The sequence below is a fragment of the Anastrepha obliqua genome, chromosome 4 (genome assembly GCF_027943255.1).
Source record: "Anastrepha obliqua isolate idAnaObli1 chromosome 4, idAnaObli1_1.0, whole genome shotgun sequence".
Taxonomy (NCBI): Eukaryota; Metazoa; Arthropoda; class Insecta; order Diptera; family Tephritidae; genus Anastrepha; species Anastrepha obliqua.
The window spans coordinates 33,124,238-33,150,623 of NC_072895.1; the positions used below are offsets into that span (position 1 = coordinate 33,124,238).

At 38.9% G+C, this 26,386-nt stretch overlaps 3 protein-coding genes across 3 annotated transcripts; 1 reads left to right on the plus strand and 2 right to left on the minus strand.

Moving 5' to 3' along the window:
* Positions 1–863: 863 nt before the first annotated feature.
* Positions 864–4,876, minus strand: LOC129245345 (mucin-2). Its single transcript, XM_054883447.1, has 8 exons — positions 4,640–4,876; positions 4,400–4,541; positions 3,750–4,313; positions 3,537–3,697; positions 2,704–3,476; positions 2,509–2,632; positions 1,548–2,220; positions 864–1,481 (listed from the first exon to the last, which is right to left on the minus strand). Exons 1-8 carry the CDS (start codon positions 4,706–4,708, stop codon positions 1,288–1,290), a joined length of 2,700 nt encoding a protein of 899 aa, XP_054739422.1. The 5' UTR covers positions 4,709–4,876; the 3' UTR covers positions 864–1,287.
* Positions 4,877–8,330: 3,454 nt separating this feature from the next.
* LOC129244725 (GPI ethanolamine phosphate transferase 3) lies at positions 8,331–14,853 on the plus strand. Its single transcript, XM_054882521.1, has 6 exons — positions 8,331–8,736; positions 8,810–9,453; positions 9,517–9,700; positions 12,190–13,795; positions 13,883–14,322; positions 14,395–14,853. Exons 1-6 carry the CDS (start codon positions 8,584–8,586, stop codon positions 14,593–14,595), a joined length of 3,228 nt encoding a protein of 1,075 aa, XP_054738496.1. The 5' UTR covers positions 8,331–8,583; the 3' UTR covers positions 14,596–14,853.
* A 3,815-nt stretch (positions 14,854–18,668) lies between these two features.
* Positions 18,669–25,028, minus strand: LOC129243925 (H(+)/Cl(-) exchange transporter 7). Its single transcript, XM_054881382.1, has 12 exons — positions 24,698–25,028; positions 24,365–24,556; positions 24,104–24,305; positions 23,273–23,541; positions 22,591–23,199; positions 22,449–22,542; positions 20,878–21,047; positions 20,625–20,807; positions 20,355–20,558; positions 20,139–20,297; positions 19,983–20,066; positions 18,669–19,919 (listed from the first exon to the last, which is right to left on the minus strand). Exons 1-12 carry the CDS (start codon positions 24,920–24,922, stop codon positions 19,797–19,799), a joined length of 2,514 nt encoding a protein of 837 aa, XP_054737357.1. The 5' UTR covers positions 24,923–25,028; the 3' UTR covers positions 18,669–19,796.
* Between the last annotated feature and the right edge of the window lie 1,358 nt (positions 25,029–26,386).

A 26,386-nucleotide genomic window follows, 5' to 3' on the forward strand; every position in this document is an offset into this window, starting at 1 on the left:
ATCTGGCCCAATTAGCTTTGTTAAAGTGAATGTATGACCGGTGATCCGCAGGTCTCTCGATCGAGATGTTAATGGGCAAGTGGTCTGATGCAAGCGATAGCATAGGTCGCCAGGTTATCAGACCGGCGCTAGCAATTGGTATGTCAGGCGAGCTGCTGTAATTGCTTACTACCCTCGTGGGGGCGTCGTCGTTTACTGTGCTCAATGTCGAATCGTCTATCTGCTCAGCCAATTGATGACCCCTACGATCGTTTCGCAGGCTTGAATGCCAAAGATCGTGATGCGGATTAAAGTCACCTACTACCAGTCGGCTTTCACCTCTAATGAGCGCACCTATATCAGGGTGATATCCTGCCATACAACAGGTGACAGGGGCATATATGTCAAAAATTTTGAGCTCGGCATCGCCTGATCGAACGGCTATACCTTGACATTCTAAGGTGCTGTCCCTGCGGTCGACACTGCACTGTGTGGTGGACTATAAACGCTAGGCCGCCACCATTGTCTCGCTTGCGATCCTTTCTGTCACGTTGTAGCCACCCCTGGTAACCAAGGAGGAGCTAGCGTGCAGTTTTGTCTCTTGGACTGCGCCATCTCGATTCCATGACGGCTCAAGTATCGCGATCTTCACATTTTATGTGACATGCGCAGCTGTCACTATTCAACAGGTTCGAGAAGTGTTCCCTCCATAATTTAAGTACGCTCTGGTTGGCAGTCACCAGATCGCCGTCTTAATTCTTACAGAAAGATTTCCTTCAATTTCATCACCACTAAACTAATCTGAGAGAAGCCAATCATCAATTTATTACGACTATGAGCTTTTTTGTGCGTTTACTTCGATCTCCAGTAAATTCAAAATCACATTTTTAATCAATTAATTTTTATTTTATTTATGAAAATGCAAAATACGATAATTTTTAATGAAAATGCAGATACGTAAAACAGATATTTTTTTTAATGAATAACAGGAAAAGCACTACCAATATGTACGCAGGTCACTGCAATCGTTTTACCAACAACTACAATTGCAAACAATAAATAATTAATTCATGCAAGTTTCTGTTGTTGTACGAGCATAAAAGTCCCCATCAATTTTTGGGGAAAGCCGGTCGGATATAAAGTCGGGTGCCGGATCCTTCCGGTAGCGTAGATTTCCGAAATGACTGCCATGAGCAACAACGAAGTGGCTACAGCTGCTTGTGCACATTACAACTAAAACTCTATTTCAAACTTACAAATCCTGTATAAAAATGTGAAACAATTACTTTCATATACTCTCGAGTAGTTTTAATATTTTGGCAGCTCAGAGTAACGCGGTGGAGTTGACCATAAGACGCTGGAATTCCGTTTCAGATGATGTGCACTAATATTGGGGAAGATCGAACGCAAATCGGGTGACATTGGTTGTACGGAGAAGAAGCTGTCTATTATTTTAGTGGGCCAATATTGTTGCATACGAATAGCAGCACCACGTACGTGACCTATTTGAAAAGCAATAAGTCAAATTAATGGCTAATATAAAAAAGAAAAAAAATAATTAAACATACTTCGACTCCAGGTTGGTGGTGGCGGTCGCTTATACGAAGTCTTTTCCTCCTCATCAGTTGAATCATCTTCATGCAACATATCAAATGTGTATTTCGACTGTAGTTTTGGCGGTGGTGGTAGCATTTTGCCAGCAGCAGCGCGTGCATTCTGCTGCTTCACTTGCTGCAGCACTTCGCGTTCTTGCTCAGCCTTTAACTTGGCTGCTTTCAATTTGGCAGCCTCTTCTTGTTGCCGCAGATTACGTTGAATTTCCTCGAGCGCTTGCTTCTTCTGTTCCGCCTCTTGTTGTCTCTTAAGTCGCTTCTCTTCACGTTCTTTTGCTAATTTCGCTGCGCGTTCAGCACGTTCCCGTTCCTTAGCTTCGCGTTGCTGTGCAGCGATCAGATGTTTCTGTTCACGTTGCTTTTTACGCTCCTCGGCCAAGTTGTGCAAACCTTTGCGGAAATCTTCAGCGCTGTTTTCGCGTGATAATGGTTTGCTGGCAGTCGCACTGCCAGCTCCTTTTACACTGGCCATGGCTTTCGGATGAGCCATTGCTTTCGATGCACTATTTGGCACTTTTTTCACCTTTGTCAGAGTGCCAGTAAGATTCGACGATTGGGTTGGTGTGAGAAAACGGCCCAGCGCTGGTGCTGAAGCGAGCTTTCCTATGGTGGGTGTGGTTAAACTTGACTGAAATTTAAAGGCAAAATTATGCAAATGAAAACTACTTCGTTAACCCTCCGTTGGACACTCGGGTCTGGCCAGACTGGTCTTTTCATTTTTAACATATTTCTTAATTGAATTTAACATATTTCTATTATAGCTATAACGGCTTGAGCTTTCAACGTAACTTCTTAACATTTAATTTTCTATCGATTTATGGATATAAACTTTTAAAAAGCATCGTGAACAGGACGAAAAAAGACATAAGGTTTTAAAAAAGGCGTCCAACGGAGTGTTCTCATAAACTCTTTTTACCGGTGCAGTGTTTTCTTTAGTACGCTTTGGACGACCTGTACTAGTTACTTCCGTATTATGAGCGGCTATTGCTGCATTCTCAAAAGCTTCAACTTTTTTCTTTACCGGGCTTTGCACAAGTGGGCTAAAATAAAAACATACACACGTTTAGAATTAATGGGACTCGAATATAATGTAATACTTCAAATCACTCACTTGAACAACTCATTTGTGCGCGTTGGCATTTTGTAAACTTTCGAGGGTCCTAGTTTAGTTGCTGCTGGACCTGGCTTCGGCAAAGTAGCTAATTTACTCTTCGGCTTTTCCGGTTCAAAAGATTCATCCTCTGTTATTAGACTATCTTGCTGAGGATGTGTAGTGTCCTTTGCAGTCTCCATGGAATGTTGAGACGAAGCGGTTGAATTGTCCCGCCCATTTCCGTGCACATTGTATGTTGTGTCGGCTACCGGAGCGCCGGTGCCACCGGATTTTTTATCCATTGTAACTGTCATGTTCGCATTTTGGTTATCCATAACAAAAGTAGCCTGCCCAGCATCAACTTGGAAAGTGGTCTGTGCCGCATTTGCACAAAAGGTAGCATCACTGGGTGCGCCTCCAGTTACTACTGTTAAATTGGCAGTTTTATCAGGTTGTGTTCGGTTATTCACGGTTTCATTCAAACCAGCAGCAGCAGCAGCAACTTGTGGTGGAACTGTCGATACTCGCGTAGGTGGTGTATCTGTAGCTTCATTTACCATAGGATGATCAACAGCATCCTCGTAAACAGAGCCACCAGACGTGCGGACTTGCTTTTGTTGCTCTTTACGCGTACGTCCCGGCTTTTCAATATCGCTAAATCGTTCAACCTTGATCGGTTTAGGTACTGCATCCTTTTTCTTACGACGCTTGGTATTGGTAGTAGTTGAAGTTGTATTTATTGAAACTGTAGATGCCAAAGTCGAATCATCGCTTTCAGACTTGATGGCAACCTAAATAATTTTAGATAAAAGTTTTAAGGAAGTCAAATTTGCATATTTTCTGTGCCTTACCTTTGGTATTGGTACTGTTTGTTCTGTGTTAACTGAAGCTTTAGATGAGGAAGACAGTTGGGAAGTGTCACCGTTTTTCTTATTTGTACTACCGAGACTGCTCTTCTCTCGTTTTATTTTAATACGCAGCCCACGTTTTTTACCATCGTCAACAGAATTGCCTATGATAGAAAAACATTAACAAATATTCAGTATTAAAGACATATTACATACGTGGCGATTCTTTATCGTTTGTTGTCTCTTCATCTTCCGAATTGATTTCTACCACAGACGGAGCTTTAGCCAATATGGCCACTACCGAATCTTCAGATCTAACGCTGGCAGTAGATTTAGAACTATCCCTGTTAGTTTCCGAGACATTTTCTGTAACTTGGAAAAATTGTGAGGGGCGTTGCTCGTGCTCCAACTTCACGATAGTTGCATCACTCTTGCTGGGCCTACGTAGTTTATTGTTAAGCTTTGGCTCCTTCAAATTCTTTTCCGATTTTAGTTTTGCAGCACGTTGTGGTCGGGCAAACGATGTTTCAATGTTTTGCGTTACATCAGCCTGTAAAGGCGCAATAGGCAATGGAGGTGGAGGCATCAATTGTTCCTCTGTCCGCTCTGTTTCCTGAGTCTTTGTACTCCTCGGTGCTGGCATTGGAACTACATTTTTAGTTTGCGAAACGATATAATCATCAAAATTTTCCGCATCCATCGTCACAGCCGCAGCCAAAAGTCTTGAATTACTAGAACGTGCCGATCGGCCCAGCGATATGTTTTCAGGCAAAGAATCGGCTAAGGTTTTGTAGATCCGGGGAGTTTGAAAATGTCACAAAGTGAATATATTAAAATTATTTTGATATATTGCAATTTAAGCTTACCATCGCTTTCATTCAGATCAGATAAACGCTTTATACGTTTTTTTATTTGTTGCGGCGTGGCGGCAGGTTTATCTGAGCTGGTAGAATCTGCTTTTGTTGGCTTCTGCCCTCCAAGTTTCGCGCGCAAGTCTTGTATAAATTGCTTTGAAATTAATAAGAAATAAAGAAAACATCGAAATCAATAAACAAATCTTTAATATGAAAAAAAAAACTGTCGCTTAAGGTTTCGATATTGTCTACCTCTTTCAGCTGGCGTAACTCATTGCAGTATTCTTCACTCGTTTGAACAATTTTTAACAACTCTTCCATTTTATTCTTTGGCCTGCAAAGCAATTTACTCGAAATTCAATTACGCTTTAATTAAATTCTTTAGCTTTTGCTTTTTCATGCACTTGAAATATTTTTTTGCTGCGGCCAAAGAAAAACTTTCATGAACTTCACTTCAACATCACCATGAATGACACGAAGAACACAATTTTCAAATCCGTTAACAGACGCCCGCTATGTAATCCATAGGCAGTACTGCCAACGTATTCCGCGCATAGCGACATCTGGCGTAAAAATCATTCGGAAACTTAACCTCCATACATCCACTTTTTTATCGATAACAAGATTTGGATAAAATAATTAAGAAACAATATTAAAAAATATTGTTAAATATATTTATATTAATTATAAAAATTTAAAAAAAAAAATTAAGAAAAAATATTTATTTCATTTAATAAAATTATATATTCAAATTTAAAATCCTTTCTGTTCATCCTCAACGAAATATAATAACCGTTTATTATGAAAATATATATATTAGAATAAGCAAATAAAGAAATATATAGGGAATATACATTTGCAACCAAATGCAACCAGAAGTTGCCTAAAGGCCTTCGCACACGGGTCGTATCGTCATCGTAGCGTATACGACAAAATGCACGCAAAGCATACGCTTCGTTATTCACACATGTGTTAAAAAATTACGAAACGCACACGGCGAACACGCAAGCATACAGCATGATGCTTATCGTACAGCAGAGTCGTCAAAGCGTACAGCACTGCTTGTAATTTGTTTTTGATTTGCAGTATTAGTATTTCGCCTTGGAATAGTAGGCTTCAAAATGTCTGCAAGCTCCTGTAAAGCATTTTTAAACATTCTGTGAAATGTCTGAAATTTATAATCATTGTAACCATTTGTATAAACAAAAGTCCGAATTTGTAATCATTCCCGCCAAAGCATAATCTGCTGTTTGAGTTATTCCTAATGTACGGATATACCCAGTGCCTCCTTTTTCTTTTATTTCCCCTCCGACGAATAAGATAATACAATGAAATAAGTTCCTTTTCATCGCTCGACATATTGACAACTCGTACTTTGACGATAGCTCGTTGCATTGTGGGCGCACAAGCAAGCGTATCGTCATCGTCGGTACATAAAAAAATTAAATGTAGTGCCTGTGACGATACCACCCGTGTGCAAAGGGCTTAAGTGGTAAAGGAGTGGACCGAGGCAACTAAATAAAACCGAAGTAGGTTTGCGTTTCCCCACATAACATTAATTTTCAAAAAATTAAACAAAGTGATATCTCTTTTAAAAATAATGCAAAATTACTGAAATGTAATGTGTGACCCAAACACATAATGAAGCCAAGAAAAGTAAAATAATGCAACTAAAATTAAAAAAAAAAAAGTAACGCCAACTTATGGGTTAATGCTTGTATAGGGTTTTTCAGTAAGAGCGCTTCAACTTTTGAACTTTTTTGAATAAAACACAAACGGTTTGACTTTTTTAACTATTTTTTTTTAATTATCGAGTTTGAACATATACATTTAAGTATGAAATTCGATTTCTCTTGCATGACCACCGCGTGCACGTTTTACGAAGTCTAATCGTTGAACCCAATTTTCGACCACTCTTTTGCATAAATCGGCCGAAATTCCAGCAATTTCGCGTTCAATATTGGCTCTGAGCTCACAAATCGTCGCCGGCTTGTTACTGTAGACCAATGACTTCACATAACCCCAAAACGGGACGGCTTGTTAAATGGACCGTAAAATGGCCGTAATGCTCTTAAAGTAGCAGCAACAGAACGATTATTTTCATAAAAAATTTTCAGATTTGCAATCGTTGCTCAAGTGTGTAGCGTTCCATGATGAAATGTATACTAATGAAGTTTACAAATGACAAACGAAAAATAAAAAATATTGCGTCGTTCGCCCTTCCTATCGGAAAAAAGTTGAAGCGCACCTAATGAACAACCCTATATATTCATAAGGACTTTAAAAACTCGTCCAAACTTGATACAAGTATTGCTACTCACCTCATTTAAGCTCCGCATAAAATTTACTGAGATCAGACAAAAGCCACTCATTTTTTTTTTTTGAATGTTCAGACTAAATTTCCAACCGTTCCAAATTAAATTTTATTAAAATATGCGCGTTCATATTAAGTTTGGTTCAGACTAAATTTAGTCTTCTTTATTTAATTTGATGTATAAACTCACTTAAAATAATCTAGTACTACATCAGGGGTTCTCACACCAATTTTGTTACTTAGGCGGTTTGTTAGTTGGCAGTTCAGCAAATATGTTTTACTTCTTGACTTTCATAATATGTTCACATATAATATAAGTAGATGATCTACTTTTTCGCGCTTAACTTAAAATCCGTAATTAAAAAGCGCGATTTCCCATACAAAATTTCTCTCCCAAAATCTGAGATTATAAAATAATCCCAGATAATAACGATACTTATTGACATACAACCCTGTGTTTTCTGTGCTATCGATAATTATTGTTACGAATGTAAGGAGAAACATCAAAATTAAAACTAAATGAAATGGATGCCGGCAAAGAAAACAGGTCTGTAAGCATAATTCTAATAAAAGTTGTGTTAAATATTATTAATTATGGCGCGCAATTGCGTAATTAAATTAGCTATTCCTTCTCTTTGTATTTTCTTCATATCGTTAATAATAATTAAAGAAACCAAAAACACGGAAGTATTCCACCGAAATAATTTCTATGAAGAAAAACCTCTCAAAGCAGTATTGACAGCAGATTGTAAATTTTGCAGGTAATCTGCCATATGTGAACGGGTAGACTAATTTGGTGGATTTATAGGTGATTAATGCCTATGTCCCTTCGCAGCATTCCTCGTATATGTATGGGTCATCTATGATGTATGGGGAATGTTTATGCTGCTACAACAACAACAGGGAAGCCATCAGCTACGGATTTATTTACACACATACGTACTGTGTCAACTAAGCATAATGATCAGCGACAAATAAAATACCGGTTCCTGTGTCTCAATGGGTTTGTTCATACAAGTCCGGCACACTAATGTATTTTCTATCAGTTCTGCTTTAGTGGCCTTTTCGTGAATTGTAAATAGTTGCGTAACGATAGCCTTGCATATTTCTCTTCCCGGATGTACAGAACTCAGAACGAGGTGCCTTACAGGAGCCGCTACTTTATTTTTCGCAATTTCGACACTGACGTCAGTACAGCAAAATGTGCAAGTGTTTCGCATGTGTTTGTTATTCGTTATACTGACGTCACGAAAATGGGTAGGCGCAATTTCGTATCATATTTTATTCTTGCGGAATTCCTGCATCCCGTACTAGCATTTGTACCATCACCCATGCATTTTAGAAAATACTGCTGAAGTAATATTGCTCTAAATAGATTTATTTCTGCAACTTCTGATTTATAAAGGCACGAAATTACTCTTATAGAGCTAAGTTAAGCGATGGTTTTAATTAAAGTAACGGGATGGAGTAGATTGCAACATTATGAGGAACAAATTTAAACCATTCATAATGGCACGGCCTTGTTAAATTATTTCTATTTATATATGGTGAATACCACTAATCACCTCAGCCATACAGATGTTGCCAAATTATTTCTTTTCATTTCAGAACTTCGGAAACAGCTGATTCGCTTATTGTTATTCGTGGATATTAAGAGGAGGGAACTTAATACTGGCAGTATTTTCTGCATTTACTATAATTAGTTATTCGTTAACCGTGCAATATAAAGAAAAAATACAATATGAGAAGATAATTGTAAATTTTTGAACATCACATTCTCGACACAAAAAACTAAAGCTTCTAGTCAACAGCAGGCGAAATTTCAAACTGCAGCACGTTAGTTTTCACCTAAACAATTATCTCGAATTAACACACTAAAGATATGTATTATGCATGGAGCTATTTCTTCGTTCTGATATGGCTGGCTTATATGATCTCATCTGGCGTGCTACTCTTCTCTCGTGGTTTCCTGCTTTCACGCGTGTCCAAAACGGACGTGAGTTCATGCCAACGTCTTTCTTTAAATGAAAGTGATGTGAGTCATATCCATTTATTTAAATAAAAGTGTTTAAATATCACGTAATGAAAACTTTATTTAATGTGTTTAGGAATATTTTGTCAGTGAGGAAATAGTACAAGAAATCTTTAAAGATGTAAATGCAACTTCCAATTTGTGTCTGCCGCAAAAATCAAAAGTGATTATATTGGTTATTGATGCGCTCAAATATGAATTCGGTGTTTATAAGGAAAACCTTACAAATCCACTTCCATTCGAAAATAAGCTGACAATAATACATGATCTAATAGAGAATTCGCCCGATAATGCACGACTTATGCGTTTCAAGGCAGATCCACCTACAACTACTTTGCAACGGCTGAAGGGACTTACAACCGGTAGTTTGCCAACATTTGTCGACATGGGCTCAAATTTTGCATCTCCTGAGATTAACGAAGACAATATCATTGATCAATTAGTGAAGCATGATTCACCGATTGTCTTTTTGGGAGACAGCACGTGGACGGATCTATATCCTCGTCGATTTAAGCGTTCCTATTCCTATCCAAGTTTTGACATTTTCGACTTAGATACAATCGATAATAAAATTAAACAGTATTTGCCTAAAGAGCTTGGAAAGGACGATTGGAAGGTGCTAATTGCACATTTCTTAGGCGTTGATCATTGTGGACATAAATACGGACCTATGCATGAAGATATGGCACGTAAGCTCGATGAAATGAATGAGGTTATTAAGTATGTTTATAATAAACGTAGTTTTTACTTATTGTAGTAACTAAATATTTGTAAATTCTTCAGATCGGTTGTGTCAAAAATGGATAGCGATACAATTTTGCTTGTAATGGGTGATCATGGGATGACGGCATCTGGCGATCATGGGGGTGAAACCGAGGATGAGACTAATGCGCTATTGTTTGCCTACACTAAGGGCCATAAATTCATCGGTAGCGAATTCGGCTCAGATAACACAACCATGCAGCAGGTAAGCGAAATGAGAATACAAAAAAAAACAAAAACAAAAACAAAAAAAAAAACAATATATAATCAAGGTATCTATAATTGCGCTTATCTTAATGTAGCATTGCGTCAAAATTTTTATCATCTCAAATTGTACAGATATGGAAATACTATTTAATGTGTGCATACATACATATCTACTCAAACATACACGATAACCCTATTTATCTTACTGAGACCCACGTCACTTTTGTCTATACAGTATTTCTCGCTTATAAGCGCCCCGGTTCAGCCCGGACGAGAGGGAGGGGGATCGGGGACTTTTTACCCCGGGCCCGGAGTTCTCAAAGGGGCCCCGACTCGAGATTAATTCGAATTATATGAATTAGACATAACTGGAAAGGGCCCGCATTTGCAATTTTCCCCCGCGGCCCGGATAGGCTCTCTACGGCCCTGCCCCGGTTACAAGCATTTTCTCGTTTATAAGCAACGAAAAATTGGTCATCTACCCGCCTATAGCACTGAAATTTAATTTAAATAAAATTATGCTTGAAATTGGTGATATGGAGCAGTACTATTTAGATCTCGCTAAAATAGAGATTCAGTCGAAAATTGTAGGATTTTTTTGAACTATTAACAAACGAATTCGTACATAACCTAAATATGTAAAATCCAGTAAATGCACCAAAATTCCGTATAACTGTTTATTGCTCTCTTTGCACTTGAAATTAGATGATAAACGATAGTCAACGGTTCACTAGACAGGGCTAGTTTACTGGGGCGGCAGCCCTTGGTCGGGAAAACCATGTAACCGTAACGTAGAATCGGCTGCCATGGGAATGGAAATTAGTTCCACATACAGATATTTATTTTAAACAAATGAAGGCTAAATTTGTGTTTGTTTTAAATGGAAATTTATTAAATTTAATATATGTAATCGTTGTTATTGTTGTAGCAGCATAAACATTCCCCATATTTACATACGGGGAATGCTGCTGGAGTGACAGTCCTTGGCCGGATATACCGGGTCGTTTCGGTAACGTAGAACCGACTGTCGTGGAAACGTTCAGTCGTTCGTTTCGTTCAATTAGCGCATCGGTAATATCTATAACCGCCGTAGCCGAATGGGTTGGTGCGTGACTACCATTCGGAATTCAGAAAGAACGTAGGTTCGAATCTCGGTGAAACACCAAAATAAAAAAGTTTTTCTAATAACGATCGCCCTCGGCAGCAACGGCAAACCTATTTAGGCAAACCGAATGTGTTTTCGCCATGAAAAAGCTTCTTATAAAAAATATCTGCCGTTCGGAGTCGGCTAGAAACTGTAGGTCCCTCCATTTGTGGGACAGCATCAAAATGTATGCCACAAATAGGAGGAAGAGCTCGGGCAAGCACCCAAAAAGGGTATACGCGCCAATTATATAAATATATAATATTTATAACCTATAATTGGAATATATGCATAGTCAGTTCTTTTAAGCGGGATCTCATATAAACACCTTCCGCTTATAAGCAACGAATCTCGTACATTTTAGACGGCGCTTATATCCGGGAAATACTGTATGTCTTTGCTGTAAATGACAAATTTTTGCAAACCTGTCTTCACATATCGCAAATAAGCCTTCACATGCATAGCGCCATTGGGCACAATTAAATTTTGAATTAATTAATTTTTAAACCTTAAGGGGGGATCTTGCTTTAGAGGCTTCAAAAAATCGATTTTTTCGTGAATTTTTTTGGGAAGGAAAGAAATATTCGATTGAAACGAAACTTTCAGGTTTTATTGTTATATATTTCAACAGTCTTCTCAAATTTTTTCATTAAAATATATGTCATATTATGCCTGGTACAAGCATTTTGCCGAGGCGCCTCGAGAGTGCATGTGTCGTGCGGCGGGAAAGATGCAGGTCGCAATTTTCATCAGAAACCAAAAACCCAAAAAAAATCTCATTTTAGTATAGTATAGCTTCTAGTTAAACCAAGAAAATTAAACAAAAAGTGAGAAATTCAACAATTTTTCGCTAATTAAAAAAAAATCATTTTTTTGGAAAAACAAATGCACTTTAGATTTTTTAAAAAGTGGGCTAATCATAAATTTCTTAAGGTTTTTTAGGTTCAACTAGAAGAAAATTTAATTCCGATTACAATCAATGTTATCTCGTTTCGCTAGGACGTTTAACTTTTTCCCTATCTTTCTCGCCAATTAGGAAAAATCGTAAAAATAAAAAACCGAGAAATCGCACTTCGAGCGATCCGGCCGCTCGTAGGCCTTCTCGACGCTTGCTCACAATTTCTTCTGTAACTCCGAAAATATTTTGAATTTGCTTCTGAACACATTCTTGGTTTGGGAAGACATTCCATAGTTTGGGAAGACATTTATGCAAAAAAAAAAAAAAAAATCGATTTTTTGAAGCCTCTAAAGCAGGCTCCCCCCTTAAATGGAATTAATACTATCGCATGTTAACCTGTGCTCATATGCTTTAAAAATCCTTGTATATTTTGTTTATTTTCCAGATCGATCTCGTGCCCACCTTAGCTACTATACTAGGCGTTCCAATACCGTACTCAAATTTGGGACTGGTCAACTTTAACCTCGTGCCTGACGTTCAAGTACCATACATGAACAAGTTCCAGACACTTCTACTGCATGCCTGGCAGAACGCACAACAGATTTACAAATACTTTTTCAATTACGCTTTGGAGAACAAACGCACGTTCAGTGCCGAAGATTTGGAGCAAATGCATAACGAATACGTCTTATTTACGCATCGCGTCAAAACCGTGTACAATGAGGCGGGCTTCAAGTCATTTATTGGTGATTTGAATGCTAATATGCGACTTATACTGAACACATGTCGAGAAATTTGGGTGAAATTTGATGCCGTCCTTATGTCTCAAGGTCTATTGCTTACGTTGCTGCCTATTTTCTTCTCATTTTTGTTGATCAATAACTTACACGCTGTGGAGTTTTATCGCATATTCAGACCCAAGGCAGTGACGTACACATACCTGCTAAATATTGCAGCCGGTTTCTTTGGCTATCGCTATTTCAAAAATTTTTCCTTCAAATCAGCGGAACATGGCATAATTTTCTGTACGAACATCCTTAGTGCGTTTGTGTTAGTTTTTCATATATTGCAAAATTGGAGGGCAATCGCCAACAATTGGTCAACAGTGAAGCGTTTCGGCAATATGCCAACTAGAATTCTTTTCCTAATCTCCGTAAGTGTCTTCTTCTCCAATAGTTTCGTTATACAGGAACCAAAAATACTCTCGTACCTATTGATAGCAAGCATTCTGCTGCTAGCGTACGAAGTGCTCCAAAAATGCGTTCGCCTCGAACTTAGCAAACGCTTTAGATGGTCGCAATTTTTACGCTCCCTCACAGTTCGGTTGCTGCTATTCAGCGTATTAGCCATAATTTTAATTCGTTACGCATACACATTGTTTCGTTGTCGAGAGGAACAAGGCAACTGCACGGACTTCTCTAACAACGCGGGAGGCTTCTCGCTTAAGCGACCGGCCAGTGGCAAGACGTACATTTTAGCTGTAGTCATTATAGTCCTCTACACAACGGTCTCCCGACTCTACCTACGACACAGTGGTAGTCTAACTGGTGGCTCTCCGAATGTGTGGCTGGCACGCTATGGTCCGACCATCGCTTCCATTTGTGCGGGCGGTCATTTGCTGCTCGCTCACAGCGCCGTTAAAAATGTAAAGCGCGCGCACATCGACGCCATGGCGCTTGTAATCTATGGACTTATGATGGTGCAGATTGTCGTCCTATGCGTTTCGCCCCTGCTGACATTCTACGTGCTGCCAAGTTTTACCACGCCTATCCAAGTGAGCCAGTGGGACCGAGTCATACCGCAGATTTTCAAGAAAATTAAGCGTATGTACGATGATGCGGAGGCGCGTGTAAATCAAATGGATGCAATGGTCTACGGGCTGACCACTGTGTATTCCTCGGCTACCATAGTGTTTGGACTTTTCCTCAGTATGGTTTTGATTGTGTTGCTTGAACCACGCGCCTCGATTGGCATGATCTCTTGTGTGGCAATTTCGATCGTCATCATCTTGGTGCATTCCATCTTGCGTTATCGAACTGCAACGAGTTTTGGTAAGTTCATTCAAAACGTTTACGCTTTTACATATTCATGCTCTTGAGTTTACTTACTTTTAATTTCTTACATATTTGGTAATTTAGAAAACTGTGTTCAGCCCACATTTACGGCCATCATCAGTTGGTTTTTGCTGGCTCATTTTTGCTTCTTCGCCACCTCTCATCAGACTACACTCTCGCAGATAGACTGGCGCGCTGCTTTCGTGGGTCGTACCAGTGGTCTTGGAAAGTCACACTTGATTTCCGGGGTCCTAGTCATTCTCAACACCTTCTGTGGACAGGTGTTCTTTTTCTGCATGTACAATCTGCTTAGCGTGCTGACATTCTCGCTTTGTGCGCTGTACCCGAAACTAATAAAAAGTCAGCATAATCTAAACGCTAATGGAAATCCCGCTGTAGCATCGCTGGAAGGAATCGGCTTTGATATGATGCGCGGTGAATTTTTGCTTTTCGAGAATGAAGGCACTTTTCTGGGCGGCTCATTTAAACTCGCAGTACAGTTCCTTATACTGCAAGGCATTAAGGTAAATTTATTACAACTGTATGGGCTTTTCAAATTACTGTAAATTAACTTAATAAATGAACTGCATCCTTAGGTGTTCTGTGCTATGCTTGCGTGCACCATTCACTGTCGGCATCTGATGGTCTGGAAAATCTTCGCACCGCGGTTTATATATGAGGGCATCGGGACATTTGTTAGTCTGGCTGCTCTAATTGTTGGCTATTTTGTTATATTGCGCATTAATCGTGCGTTAGGACGGCTAATTTCGAAGACGAATAGTTTAAAATTGGACTAAGGACAAAGTTTGCACGTGTTTACTGAGCAAATGCTCATGTTTGTTTTAATGTTTCTATTCGAGGCGCGCCTCAGCCTCGGCCTCAATAAAAGTTTTGCAGGCATTTTTTGTATACGTAAGTGTTTTTTTATTTTTTTTTTAATTTTTTATGTGTTTAATGCGTTACCACTTCGTCTCAATAATATTTATTCTGAAAGAACCTACAATACTGTATTTTATATCTTAAATAAAAGAAGCTGATACATTTAAAACCCGCAATCGCGTTCATATCCCATCGTCGTACCGCCAATGACTCTGTTAAAGCTAATTAGGACAACTTTACGGTATTTACTGAAAGTACCTTTGCTGCCAATAGACATTCGAGTTGGCGAAAGTAATATTCGCGCCGTGAAAAAGTCTGCTGCTACCGCTCGATCTTTGCATAATTGCATACAGAATATTGTAGTAGGTTAGCGTACGTATCTATCCAGAATTGACTTCGACACACTCAGCATATGGCAGGTATGTGAAGGCACACCGCACGACACTACCCACCTACGTTCCCAGACAGTTGGTTCTACGTTACCGGAACGACCCGGTTTTACTATATATCCGGCCAAGGACTGTCACTCCAGCAGCACTCCCCGTACATGTATGGGGAATGTTTTTGCTGATACAACAACAACAACACCACCCACCTGTTCACATGTCCCATTAAACCCACTCACCAAACATACCTCTTTTTTGAACCAAACACGTCGAAAGAACATGTGAAGTCCGGCATGTGAAGGTACCCCGCACGACACTAACCACCTCTTCACATGGCCCCTCAAACCGACTCATCTAACCCCCCTCTCCCTCTGGACCCAACCTGTCGAAACAGCATGTTTCCTGGGCCTACCCCTAGATGAGCTAGACGAAGACGAACGATGATGTGCCTACACTGACAGGGCTACCTATGCTGTTAAAACAACAACAAAGAACATGTCTCTTAGGTCAACTGTTAGAGGAGATAGGCGGTGACAACCTGCATCGAGAGGGCTTGATGAACTGCTACAACAACAGCTACTGCTCGCTTTTTCCCCCCTGTATGCGTCGTGTCATCAGAAGGCTGCGCAAGCCGTCGAACAGAACTAGTGGATAAATATTCATGGGCTAAATGATTATTGAACTATAGTTAGTTGATGGCATGATAAGTTGTTACAAATAATTTAGGTTAGGTTAGGTTTACCTGGCTGGCCAAAAGCCATCACATATACCTATTGATCCTTAGTGTTACCAGATGGAGCTAGACCCTTATGTTTCTTTGTAGTAGACATCTTGCGATATGTCTGCGTCTTTTGCGAATCTAAGTAAACTTTAGAGCTCTATCCCCGAGAGGTTTTCTAACTTTTCATATTGTAAAGCGCCTAAGCAGTTTAATCTGGTTCTAGCTAATGCAGGACAGGAACATAGAAGGTGTTCTAGCGTCCCTCTCTTGCAGTTCATTGCAAAATCTGCAGCTATCGTTGTTCGTGAGGGTTGCAGGGTTCAAACTGTCTGTCTGCGGCTAATCTTTCTATGGCTTCCCTGCTTCTTAGAACATTTTTAGATGAAATTTCATATCAGTATATTGCTTTTATCGCAGCTTGGCTGTCAATGTATATATTTATTTTGGAGTTGGTTGATGTCTTTGCGAATGCTATTTCCGCTGCCTTACCTTACAAATAATTTTAATATAAAACAATTTATTTTATCGCAGATCAGTGTGCATCTTATACCAAGCGTTGAGACTACCTACATACCTAGGCAGGTCTTAGTAAGGCTGCTACATCAATAATAATAATTAGGAACCTTAATAATTTATATAGAAAATTAAATTTATTGTGATAAAATATAATATAAAGCGAATTTATCTTCGCTACATAAGAAATATTTCATATTCATTCGTATAAATATCTGTCAAATTATAAATGTACGCACACCCGTTCTCGGTCAATTAGAAATGCTATACTTTTACGAGTTTTGGCCACCTTTCCTCTCCTTTTTTTTTATAAATTTCATGAATTGTTTATAAAAATATAGTTGGCTCTATAACAAATATCGTATAAAGTAAAGTTTCATACTTGGTATAAGATTTATAAAAAATTAATGCAAATTAAAAAAAAAAAGAAAAAAAAAATAAATAAATGCAGTCAAAACTGGTGAAAATATCGCGTTTGTAATTAACTGTCAACGGGTGTGTGTGTGTACCAGAGAGCAGAATGAATATACTCATTTCAACGTAGGCTTTGTGGACACAATCAAGGCGCATTCATTAGTAGATTCGCCTTGAATTCAATGCTGTTCTTTCAAAATAGCGCGTGGGAAACATTGTTTCAGCAGTGGCTCCTATGTCAATTCTAAGATGCTTTGCACTCGTTTGCATTGAAGTACTTCATCGATATGCCTTTTTTAAGTAAAATCATTTCAATGAATTCGATTATGTCATACAAATCGAGCAATCGAATATCGACTGGAAACAGCTTATATAAAAAAAAGTAAAGGCATGCGGAATCGAGAATGGATACTGAAGATGTAAGTAGGTAGGTAGAAGTGGCAGTCGGTCTCTAGACCATCTCACTTAGACCGTTGCCGATCCATTGTGTTGAACAGTAGCAGTTTCTTTGGTACTCATCACTAAACCATTTTGTTTTAGGTGCAAACCCATTGATATGGCTGGCACTTATATCCCTAAGGTCATCAAGATTATTTAAGAACGATGTGCCTAGTGGCATGGTACGCGGAAGAATAACAGAGAAGTTGTTTAACGCACTCTTCCTCCGCCTCATTCTTGCAGTCTCTGCAATAGTTGAAATGAGGTACGTTCAATCTTTAAGCATGTTGAGACAATGGCCTGTGATCAAAGCAACTAACATAGAAACGTGTTTCCTTGACCGATTAAGTAGCGTCTAACGCCCCATTTTGGTTAAATTCTTTTTGCAGCATTACATGTCGTACTATCAACCCATCTCGTGTTGGCTGAAGTGACAATGCTACTTGCACCACGCAGGGTGTAGGTTGAGAGGGGTATACCTACAATCTCCATATCAAGAGGGAGGCGAGTGGTAGTGCCCTCTCTCGCTAATTTGTCTGCCTTACACTTCCCTGGTATGTCACCATGCCCTAGCACCCATATCAAATGGATGCGGAAATATTCCGCCATCTCGTTAAGAGACGCTCGGCATTTGCGAGCAATGATGGATTCAGTGACAACCTCACCAAGAGATTTAATCGCCGCTTGGCTATCGGAGTAAATATAGATTTATCTGAAGGTAGTCACAGTTTTGCCTAACCAGATAGCTATCTCATTAATGGCTACAATTTCAGCCTGAAATTCGACACAGTAATTAGGAATACGAGCCGAAACGCTTACTATTGGCTACTTATAGTAAACACCAGAGCCAACTTTATCGTCAAGCTTGAAGAGTGAAATTGTAAAGGCATAAAGTTTTGAATTATTCGTTGTTGTTGTAGCAGTTCACTAGACCCTTCCAGTACGCTACAGCCACCGATTGCCATCGTCTAACTCATCCTGAGGGAAACCAAAAAAATGTGCTGTTTCGACAGGTTGGGTCCAGAGAGAAAGGAATGTTAGGTGAGTAGGTTTAAGATGGCATGTGAATAGGTGGTCTTAGTATCGTGCGGAGTAACTTCACATGCCGGACATATATTGAGTAGTCAGAGTGGATTCTGGATAGGTATTAGTTAAACCTGCTATAATATTCAGACCGTAATTGAGTCAAAGTTACGAGACAGCTGAAACTCTTCGTCTGCAATGGACGATGGTTGGACTCCGATAATGGCATTCGCGGGTCGGGAGTTTAGGAAGGTGGTAAAAGCCTTCCGATGAATGTCGCTTATGTCCGTCTACATACCGTCCGGCCCAGTAGTTGCATTTGGTCTTGGATCTCGCCGGTGTATTCGAAGAGATGTCACCCGACTCGGCTGGGAGGAGGCTAATTCTCTAGCCATTGTCTGCAGAGGTGATTCCTACCGTAACACTCAAGCTGAAATTGCTTGCTGACAATTTTACTGTGCTCCTTGACCGTCAGCATGGAAGTCTCGTTGCATTCCGTGGCTGTCCTGATAGCAGTATTTTTACAAGTTTGGAGCTAATCCACTGTGAATCATGTGCGTGGAGCGTAATTTAGTACCGACCGGTCAATTGCTTTAAATTTCGCCAGCATCATTTCCTTGCCTTTGCGCGAAGTGCTGCCTGCAAGTAATTTGACGACCTTAGTGTAACTGCAGAAGTTGAAAGGATACCGTAAATGCTGTTACTTGCAAATAATAAATAAGCAACTAACTTTAAAATTTGCGAAAACAAGGCTTTTGGGTGTGTCAAAAATGATATCGGAAAAGAAATTCCTAACTTGGTGGTGTACGTAGAAAATAAAACCGTAAAGGAGCTGTGGAAGCAGTCACCAGATGGAATACCCAAAATTGCCGTCCATATAAAATAATGGGTGATAAAGGAATCGAAAACATGCACACAATTTTATCTCCACCGCTACTAAATATGGGACAGTCCCACTACAGTCGGTTCTACCTTACCGGCACGACCCAGATTTATATCCGGCCAAGGACTGTCATTCAAGCAGCATTCCCTGTACATGTATGGCGAATGTTTATGCTGCTACAACAACAACAACATGGGACTGATGTAATGTATTTATGTAAGTTAAAACAAGGTAGGTGTCACAAGACAGCCAGTTATAGGATTAATTTCCGATTCATACGTAAACTACATCAAAGATGTCATGTAAATAAATAAATAAATTGGCGCGTACACTTCTGTGAGGTATTCGGCCGAGCTCCTCCTACTATTTGTAGCGTTCGAGTTGATGTTGTTCCACAAATGGAGAGACCAAGGGAAGGACCTACAGTTTCCAACTCGTTAGTAAAATCAACCACTTGACTTTTTTATTTGAATGCCAACGCATGTTAAGTTAACAGAGCACTGAGTGGTTGAGAGAGTAAGAAATAAAAAAAAACCGAGTTACTCAATAAGCTGGTGCTCTTCTGCTCTCTGGTGTATACGTTAGTAAATAAATAATGGTCTCTGTTTCAAATATATCGCTTCATGTAATGCACACCATTTGAAAAAAAAAGCACTAATTAAAATGCGAAATAATTAAAATCGTAAAATGTGTCAAATCTTAGAGGCACGCTTAAACTTATACTTATTATGGATATAGTCACTACTTATATAGAAAATCTTTGCGTGTAATAATACCGACAACACGATTTTCTCTATCAATCACAATCATATGTCGCAGGCCGAGCGCACGGAACTTATTAAATATCTTCGATGCTGAGTCATTCTAGAAATTATATAACAATGTTTAAACCCTTTGTAAATTTAAATTATTTTAAAGGAAACTCACTTCGCTGACTCGCACTGGTGATGGATTCATGAATATGTCCAAATTCACTGTATAGTTTTGCTTCTCGGGCAGCATGCGCACGCTCTGAAATATATTTTAATTGGTTTACATTTTCCCTGGCGAATAGAAAAACTGTAGTATTAAATAAATACTAACATCAATGGACGGATAGCGGGGATAAACGTTTCGGAACGTTTGTATTGAAATCTCTTTCTCCCAAAATCGCTTCTTTTCCTCATAAAACGAGTTCAGTAAAATTACTATTAATTGCGAACGCAACACTATGCCGCAAACACGTCCATTTTCTCGATTATTCTAAACAAAAAGAAATGGTTAAATTTTGTTTAATATATTAGAAATTAATTTACGCACATCCTGTACATCCTCCACAACTGGGAAACCGTTGTGCTTGCAACGTCGCAGCACTTTGTAAATATATTTGGCACTGTCACATTTCTTAATGCAGATTACAGGTGAACTCATCAACTGTGATGCTTTAAGCCCCTTATACTTGGGAAGTAGTTCCCACGGCAACACCGGTACACAACTCATTTTAATTTGTATGTCATAGATGCCCTATTGAGAATTAGAAAAAGAAGTTAGTTATACATCGTAAATTATCCACGATCCGGCCCAGCTCACCTCAGTAAAGTAGTCGCCCACCCATTTTGCACTAATCAAAGTCACAATTAAGGGAAAAAAGAATGATGTTTCGATACCTGTTGTCTCCAGAAGTATGACCGATAAACTGATGGTCATACGCAGCACGCCACCTAAATTTGCTGCAGCGCCGATAAGCGCATACTTGCCAGGATTCAAAAAAGTCTAATAAAAAAATAAAAATTAAAAAATACAATCTGACTGAAATTTGTTTATTCAAAATAGAAATATTTACCGCTTCAGGGAAAATGTAGAAAATAACCATGGCAACTAATCGGCCCCATGCAGCTCCAACTAAAGCGGTCGGTATAAATATGCCAAGAGACACATTTAAACCGAAAGTAACGCAGGCCAGAAAGTAATAAACTATCGTGAAAACGGCAAGCGTCAATATTTTATGCGAACCTGAAGTAAAGAAATTTTTAGTTAGAACAGGTGGACTTTTAGTAGGAAGTACTCGAAACTACAGTTATATGTAGATATACAACGATTTAAGATTACAACAGATGTACTTAGTCCTGCCATAAGTTCTGTTACAAGTAAAGTCCATTATAGATATGAAATTATGATACTTTTTCAATGAAGTTAGTTTTTTTACACAATCCTTCAAACGATTAGGCCATTCAGCTATTGCTCACACCAAAAATTGTTAGAGACTCTCTAAATTTCTGTGAGGTCTTCGATAGGCCATGTTCTTCAATTCTGGCCCCAAGCTGTAGTCCAATGCATTCAGATCTTGACTTCCAAACCCCCAATCTTCTCCGGCTATGATCCCAGGAATAGTTTTTCAGCCACTGCCGGGTGGTTTTTGTCTTATGGGTTGGAGCGGAATCTTGCTGGAAGATCCAACCCTCTCCATTGAAAAGAGTACTGCTCAACTGTTTTACCACGCCTTCTAAGACATCCTCTTGGTACACTTTTGCCCGGTCTTAACCTCTTTTTCGCTGTAATGAACGCCTTTAAAAGACCCTACTTACCAAACCATTACGAAGGCTGGATAGTGACCACGTTGAACCCTTGGAACAACATTTTTTTGCGTCTTTAGAAGTTTTAGCATCGAATTTGTCATTTTGCTTATTAAAAACTTCTTCAACAGTGAACATTTTCTCATCTGTGAGAAGAATATTTTCATGGTCGTTGACCGCGTGCCACCGAAGAAACTGCTTGCATCTGTCGAGTCTAATTTTCTTTAAGCGCTTGGCTTTCATGTGGAGATCAGCTCTAATTAGTCTTGACATGGATCTGGTCGAATCGTTCCTTTCCCTGGATATGATTTTCTGCTTCCTAAGGGGATTTCTGCGAATTCTTTCTCGAACGGCTTTTTATGGCCACTTCTTTTTCTGTCTGTCACTTCAGACATTTGGGAAAATGACTGATCGTGCGGTAAACAAACATTCTCGAAATATTAAGTTTTGTCAGCGATGCGCAAATCTCACTTGCACTTTTACCACACTTTTATAATGCAGTCACTGCAATGCGATTTTCCTCAGCTCCCCATCCCATTGTTAACAAGCGAAATTTGCCACGAAACTGAGTATAATTTGTGAGTGGACAATTCATACGAGTAAAAGCAAAATTGACAGAACTTTTTTCTGCGAATTTGTTGTTGTAGAAGCATAAACATACCCCATATATGTATATATGGGGAAAGCTGCGGAAGTGACAGTCCTTGGCCGGAATTTGTTCTCGCCGTGTGCATTGTAAAATTTGTCACAGAATTTATGGCAAGACTAAGTATATGCTTGGCAAAATGAATGTATATAATATATAAGTACAAATAACGGATACTTAGATTTGATTTTATACCTGGTGGATCGTGAAACAGGGAACGTACTGTCGCCTCAGGTGTTTGGAACCAAAGTGCTGCCACAGCATTATATTCATTGTCCTCACAGAATAACTACGAAACACATTGTAAAAAGTTTTAATAACGATTTGAGTCACCTACCTGTACTGGATAATCCGTAGGATCATTTCCGAGTGGACGGCAATCATTTATAAAAAATATCATAATACAAGCCAATGTCACGCCAATCACTGCCACAAGCGCTGCTTCCAATATGCGTGCAAATTTGAACTTAACGAAACGTGCACGAAATCGATTGATATGTGTGTTATATGAGTTCCACGTAGCACCCAATATACCACCGGTTACACCGAATAGCATAAAGATAGGCAATTCGTAATAAGCAAAAGTAACTGGTTGTTCGAATTTGCCCAAATTAAAGAGACCAGTAAACGTGAAGTTATTCAATCCGTGATATGCGGATAGCACAATATTTAGGGTGAATGAGCTTATAATCGACGCAACGAGCGTACGCCAAATGAGATATTGATTCCAAAAACTTGCAGCCTCTTCCAAGGAGAATAGCATTCCTCCGATCGGCGAGCCGAAAGCTGCAGCAACACCAGCAGCCGCGCCACCCAATACAAAATCACGTTTCTCATGATCATCTCGAAAGTCGCGAAAAATACGAAAGTCCTTCACAAAGGTGGTACTTTTGCCTTGCGAAATGCCGGCAGCTACCACCGCACCCGCATGAGCCATTGGTCCTTCCTTAACGAAATAAAAACGCCGCTTTGAATAGCATCCAATAATGATCATATATTTTTTTTTTTGAATTACACACCTTGCCTCCAACTAAACCGCCTACCACTGCTGTTACTACGCCCACCGCCTTTACAGCCAGCGTTTTGATGCGTACAATGCGCGGAATTTTCACACCGTTAAGATAGCTTTTTACTTGGGGCATACCGCTGCCTGCTGTAATTGGCTCCACATAAGTTACCAGCGCTGCACCTAACACCACAGGCACAATACTCATAGCCATCCAATAGAGATATGGTATGACTAAATTCCCTCCGGGGTTCATGTTTGCATCTACGTTATTGTCAACGGCTAAAATAACGAGAGATATATTATATTCTTTTATACATACTCCACAATGCAACAGATATATTATAAGTATACATTTACGACAAATTTAGGCAGCTGTTAGCTATATTTCGCAAGCTCAGCAAGGAACTTTGAAATAAGTTAGCCTTACGGAAATTAAAATTTGTTGAATGTAATAATAAAAAGGCAGCGTACATAAACAACCAAACCGTTACGTTTCCACGACAGTCGGTTCTACGTTACCGAAACGACCCGGATTTATATCCGGCCAAGGACTGTCACTCCAGCAGTACTTCCTGGGGGAATGTTTATGCTGCTACAACAACAACAACAACAACCAAAGCGTTGCCAATTCTTTACTTGTTCCGCCAAGTTACTCATATTTGGTACAAATAATAAACCCAAAAACAAAAAGACGTAAATGAAGAAAAATTACTAACACTTGGTGATTACTAACAACGCGTGCTTCTCGATAATTAAGTTTTACTAATCTGAGCGCGAGTATATAAAATTCGGTCTGAACCGAATTTACCACTTCCCTACTTGTCAATTAGTAGATACGTACAGTTTTTCAGAAACGTGTATTTTACTGCCGACAATTCTTCAATGGGTATGTCTATAACACAGGCGACGAGGGCAGTCACTATGCCAATTTGTATAAATATTATCCAACGCAAAATGTCTTTGCGAATGTTAAATCGTGCATTGTTCGTACTTTTTTGTGCTTCTTTGAATAGCACATTATCACAGACATCGTAGTCCAAACTCTGTAATATTTTTCAAAAACTTTATATAAATCGCTGTAAAAGTAAACAACAAAATATACCTCATAGAGGGCATCTTTAAGCGCCGCTGCATTTACAGCGGCTGTACGCGAACGCAAATAAAATGTGGGTTGACTTTGACCACCACCACCTCTTTCCTCATTAGTCCTCACTGATAAAATATCATTACTTTCCGCTTCATTCAAATTACGTCGTACTCCATTTTCTTTGGGCGGTACTGCAACTTGTATCTTCTGTTTTATTTAAATACATTTTCGAATAGGCGATAAGCAGGCATGAATCATTTCCATTGTATTAATATATATGTATGTACATAAATGAAAGGTAGACAAATTTAGTAGAAATCAACAAAAAAATTGGTCGTTTTAGCATACTTTAAATGAGTTTACCGCAGTTGAGCTGGGCTCCGAATCGTCAGGTAAAAGTGCTGGAAGTTCGTCATCGTCTTGATCCATTTGCTGTTTGTCACGGATAAAAGAATTAGTAACATCTTTTGGCTCAAGGTTTTCCAGTTCTTTAGATTGTAGTAAAGCGTCATCATCGCTATCATCGGAATCGCCGCTTATCAAACATTCAACATCATCATCTTTCTTCTTCATTATTATTCTTTAATTAGATGGCTTTTTAAGATGAAAATCGCAAAATATTATCACAAATTTGCAATAAAAACAACTGAGTAAATGCAAGACGAAAGTAAATATAAAAAATGTATGTTTAAACTAATTCAACAGGCGCAAGGTTGCATTTTGCTGTACTTTTAGGTTGACCCAAGGATGATAAAATACAACGTATTGCACACCGTGGATTGTATCTTTGTTCAGAGAGATAAAGTTGCGACAAATTTTGTGTGTGAAAAAAAAAACGAATAACAGATAATTGCAGCGCCATGCGTGGCTTACAATTTTGCTTTTGTTTGTATTTTGTTGAAGGTTGAGCAAACATTGTAAGAAATACTCAAATACTTTTAAATTTATTGATCTAAAAATTCGTAAGGGAGAATGGGGAGTTGTGAGACGGGTTTTGTTTTTGGACCCGTATTACTCAAAATCTTAATATTCTGCATATGTCAACAATGGAATCTTTAGTCAATGAATACTCGAAGCTATTGGTGTGGCCCATTTAACAAAACTACAATTTTCCTTAAAATTAAAATTGTATATAATAATATAAAATTTAATACAAAATACAAAAATGTGGGGAGTTGTGAGACACCATGGTTTAAATCAATAAAAATGACTTATTTTAGTTGTTAGTTCTTTATTAAGGGGGAAGTCTACTGTGACAAGGGAAAAAACAGGCTTATTTTCCGGATTTTATTTCTAACAAAATATTGCTCGTACATAAAATCTATTTAAACTCTTATCTTTATCATATATTTAAGTTTTTGAAAAAAAAATTTTAAGTCAAAATATTCAAAATGGCCGCTGTGGCACTTCTGCAAGCGCAGACTTCCCCCTTAAGATGAAAAATAAAAAAGAAAAGACAATTGTTATAAAAAAGTGTATAAAAAATGCAATGCCATCAATCTGATGATTCGCAGTGAGAACATGTATAATAACCAGTTCGTAAATTGGCACACTTTGGGTGCACAGCTCGATCGCATACATTGCAATGAATGGAGTTGTTTCTGCTTAACTTTAAAAGCGGAAAAACAATAAAAACTCAAATTTAACCAAAAATTTCATGATATATATACAAACAATGCGTGAATATTGCGAAATACTTATGAAAGATGCGTTAAAACGTCGAAAAAAACGGTGTCTCACAACTCCCCACATTTGATGTCTTACAACTCCCCAAATCGTTTTTTTTTTATAAATGGCCGCGTAGTCATAAACACATCGAACGTTCATGCCCAAGTGAATGTGTAAATTCAAAGCTAATAGGACAATTAATAACACAGGCCGACAAAATTTAACCAACATTCAGACCCAGAAACCAGACTATATATTTCCGAAGGTTTATGATGCGCTGAATCCAAATCTGGCCTCAGAATTGCTCTATCAGCTCTGGTTTTCGAGATATCCTAACCTAAAAGTGCAAAAAACCCCATTTTTGCCCAT

Bases quoted from the DNA above. Each gene is read 5' to 3' on its own strand.
- LOC129243925 (XM_054881382.1), bottom strand. From the start codon at position 24,922: ATGAAGAAGAAAGATGATGATGTTGAATGTTTGATAAGCGGCGATTCC. The intron at 23,200-23,272 runs GTGTGTAATTCA...TATTTCGTTAAG, and splicing joins GCGGTTTAGTTGGAGGCAAG to GAAGGACCAATGGCTCATGC. The intron at 20,559-20,624 runs GTGAGCTGGGCC...AATTCTCAATAG, and splicing joins TGGGCGACTACTTTACTGAG to GGCATCTATGACATACAAAT.
- LOC129244725 (XM_054882521.1), top strand. From the start codon at position 8,584: ATGTATTATGCATGGAGCTATTTCTTCGTTCTGATATGGCTGGCTTAT. The intron at 13,796-13,882 runs GTAAGTTCATTC...TTGGTAATTTAG, and splicing joins TCGAACTGCAACGAGTTTTG to AAAACTGTGTTCAGCCCACA. The intron at 14,323-14,394 runs GTAAATTTATTA...CTGCATCCTTAG, and splicing joins TTATACTGCAAGGCATTAAG to GTGTTCTGTGCTATGCTTGC.
- LOC129245345 (XM_054883447.1), bottom strand. From the start codon at position 4,708: ATGGAAGAGTTGTTAAAAATTGTTCAAACGAGTGAAGAATACTGCAAT. The intron at 4,314-4,399 runs GTAAGCTTAAAT...ACAAAACCTTAG, and splicing joins TGATCTGAATGAAAGCGATG to CCGATTCTTTGCCTGAAAAC. The intron at 1,482-1,547 runs GTATGTTTAATT...CTTTTCAAATAG, and splicing joins ACCACCAACCTGGAGTCGAA to GTCACGTACGTGGTGCTGCT.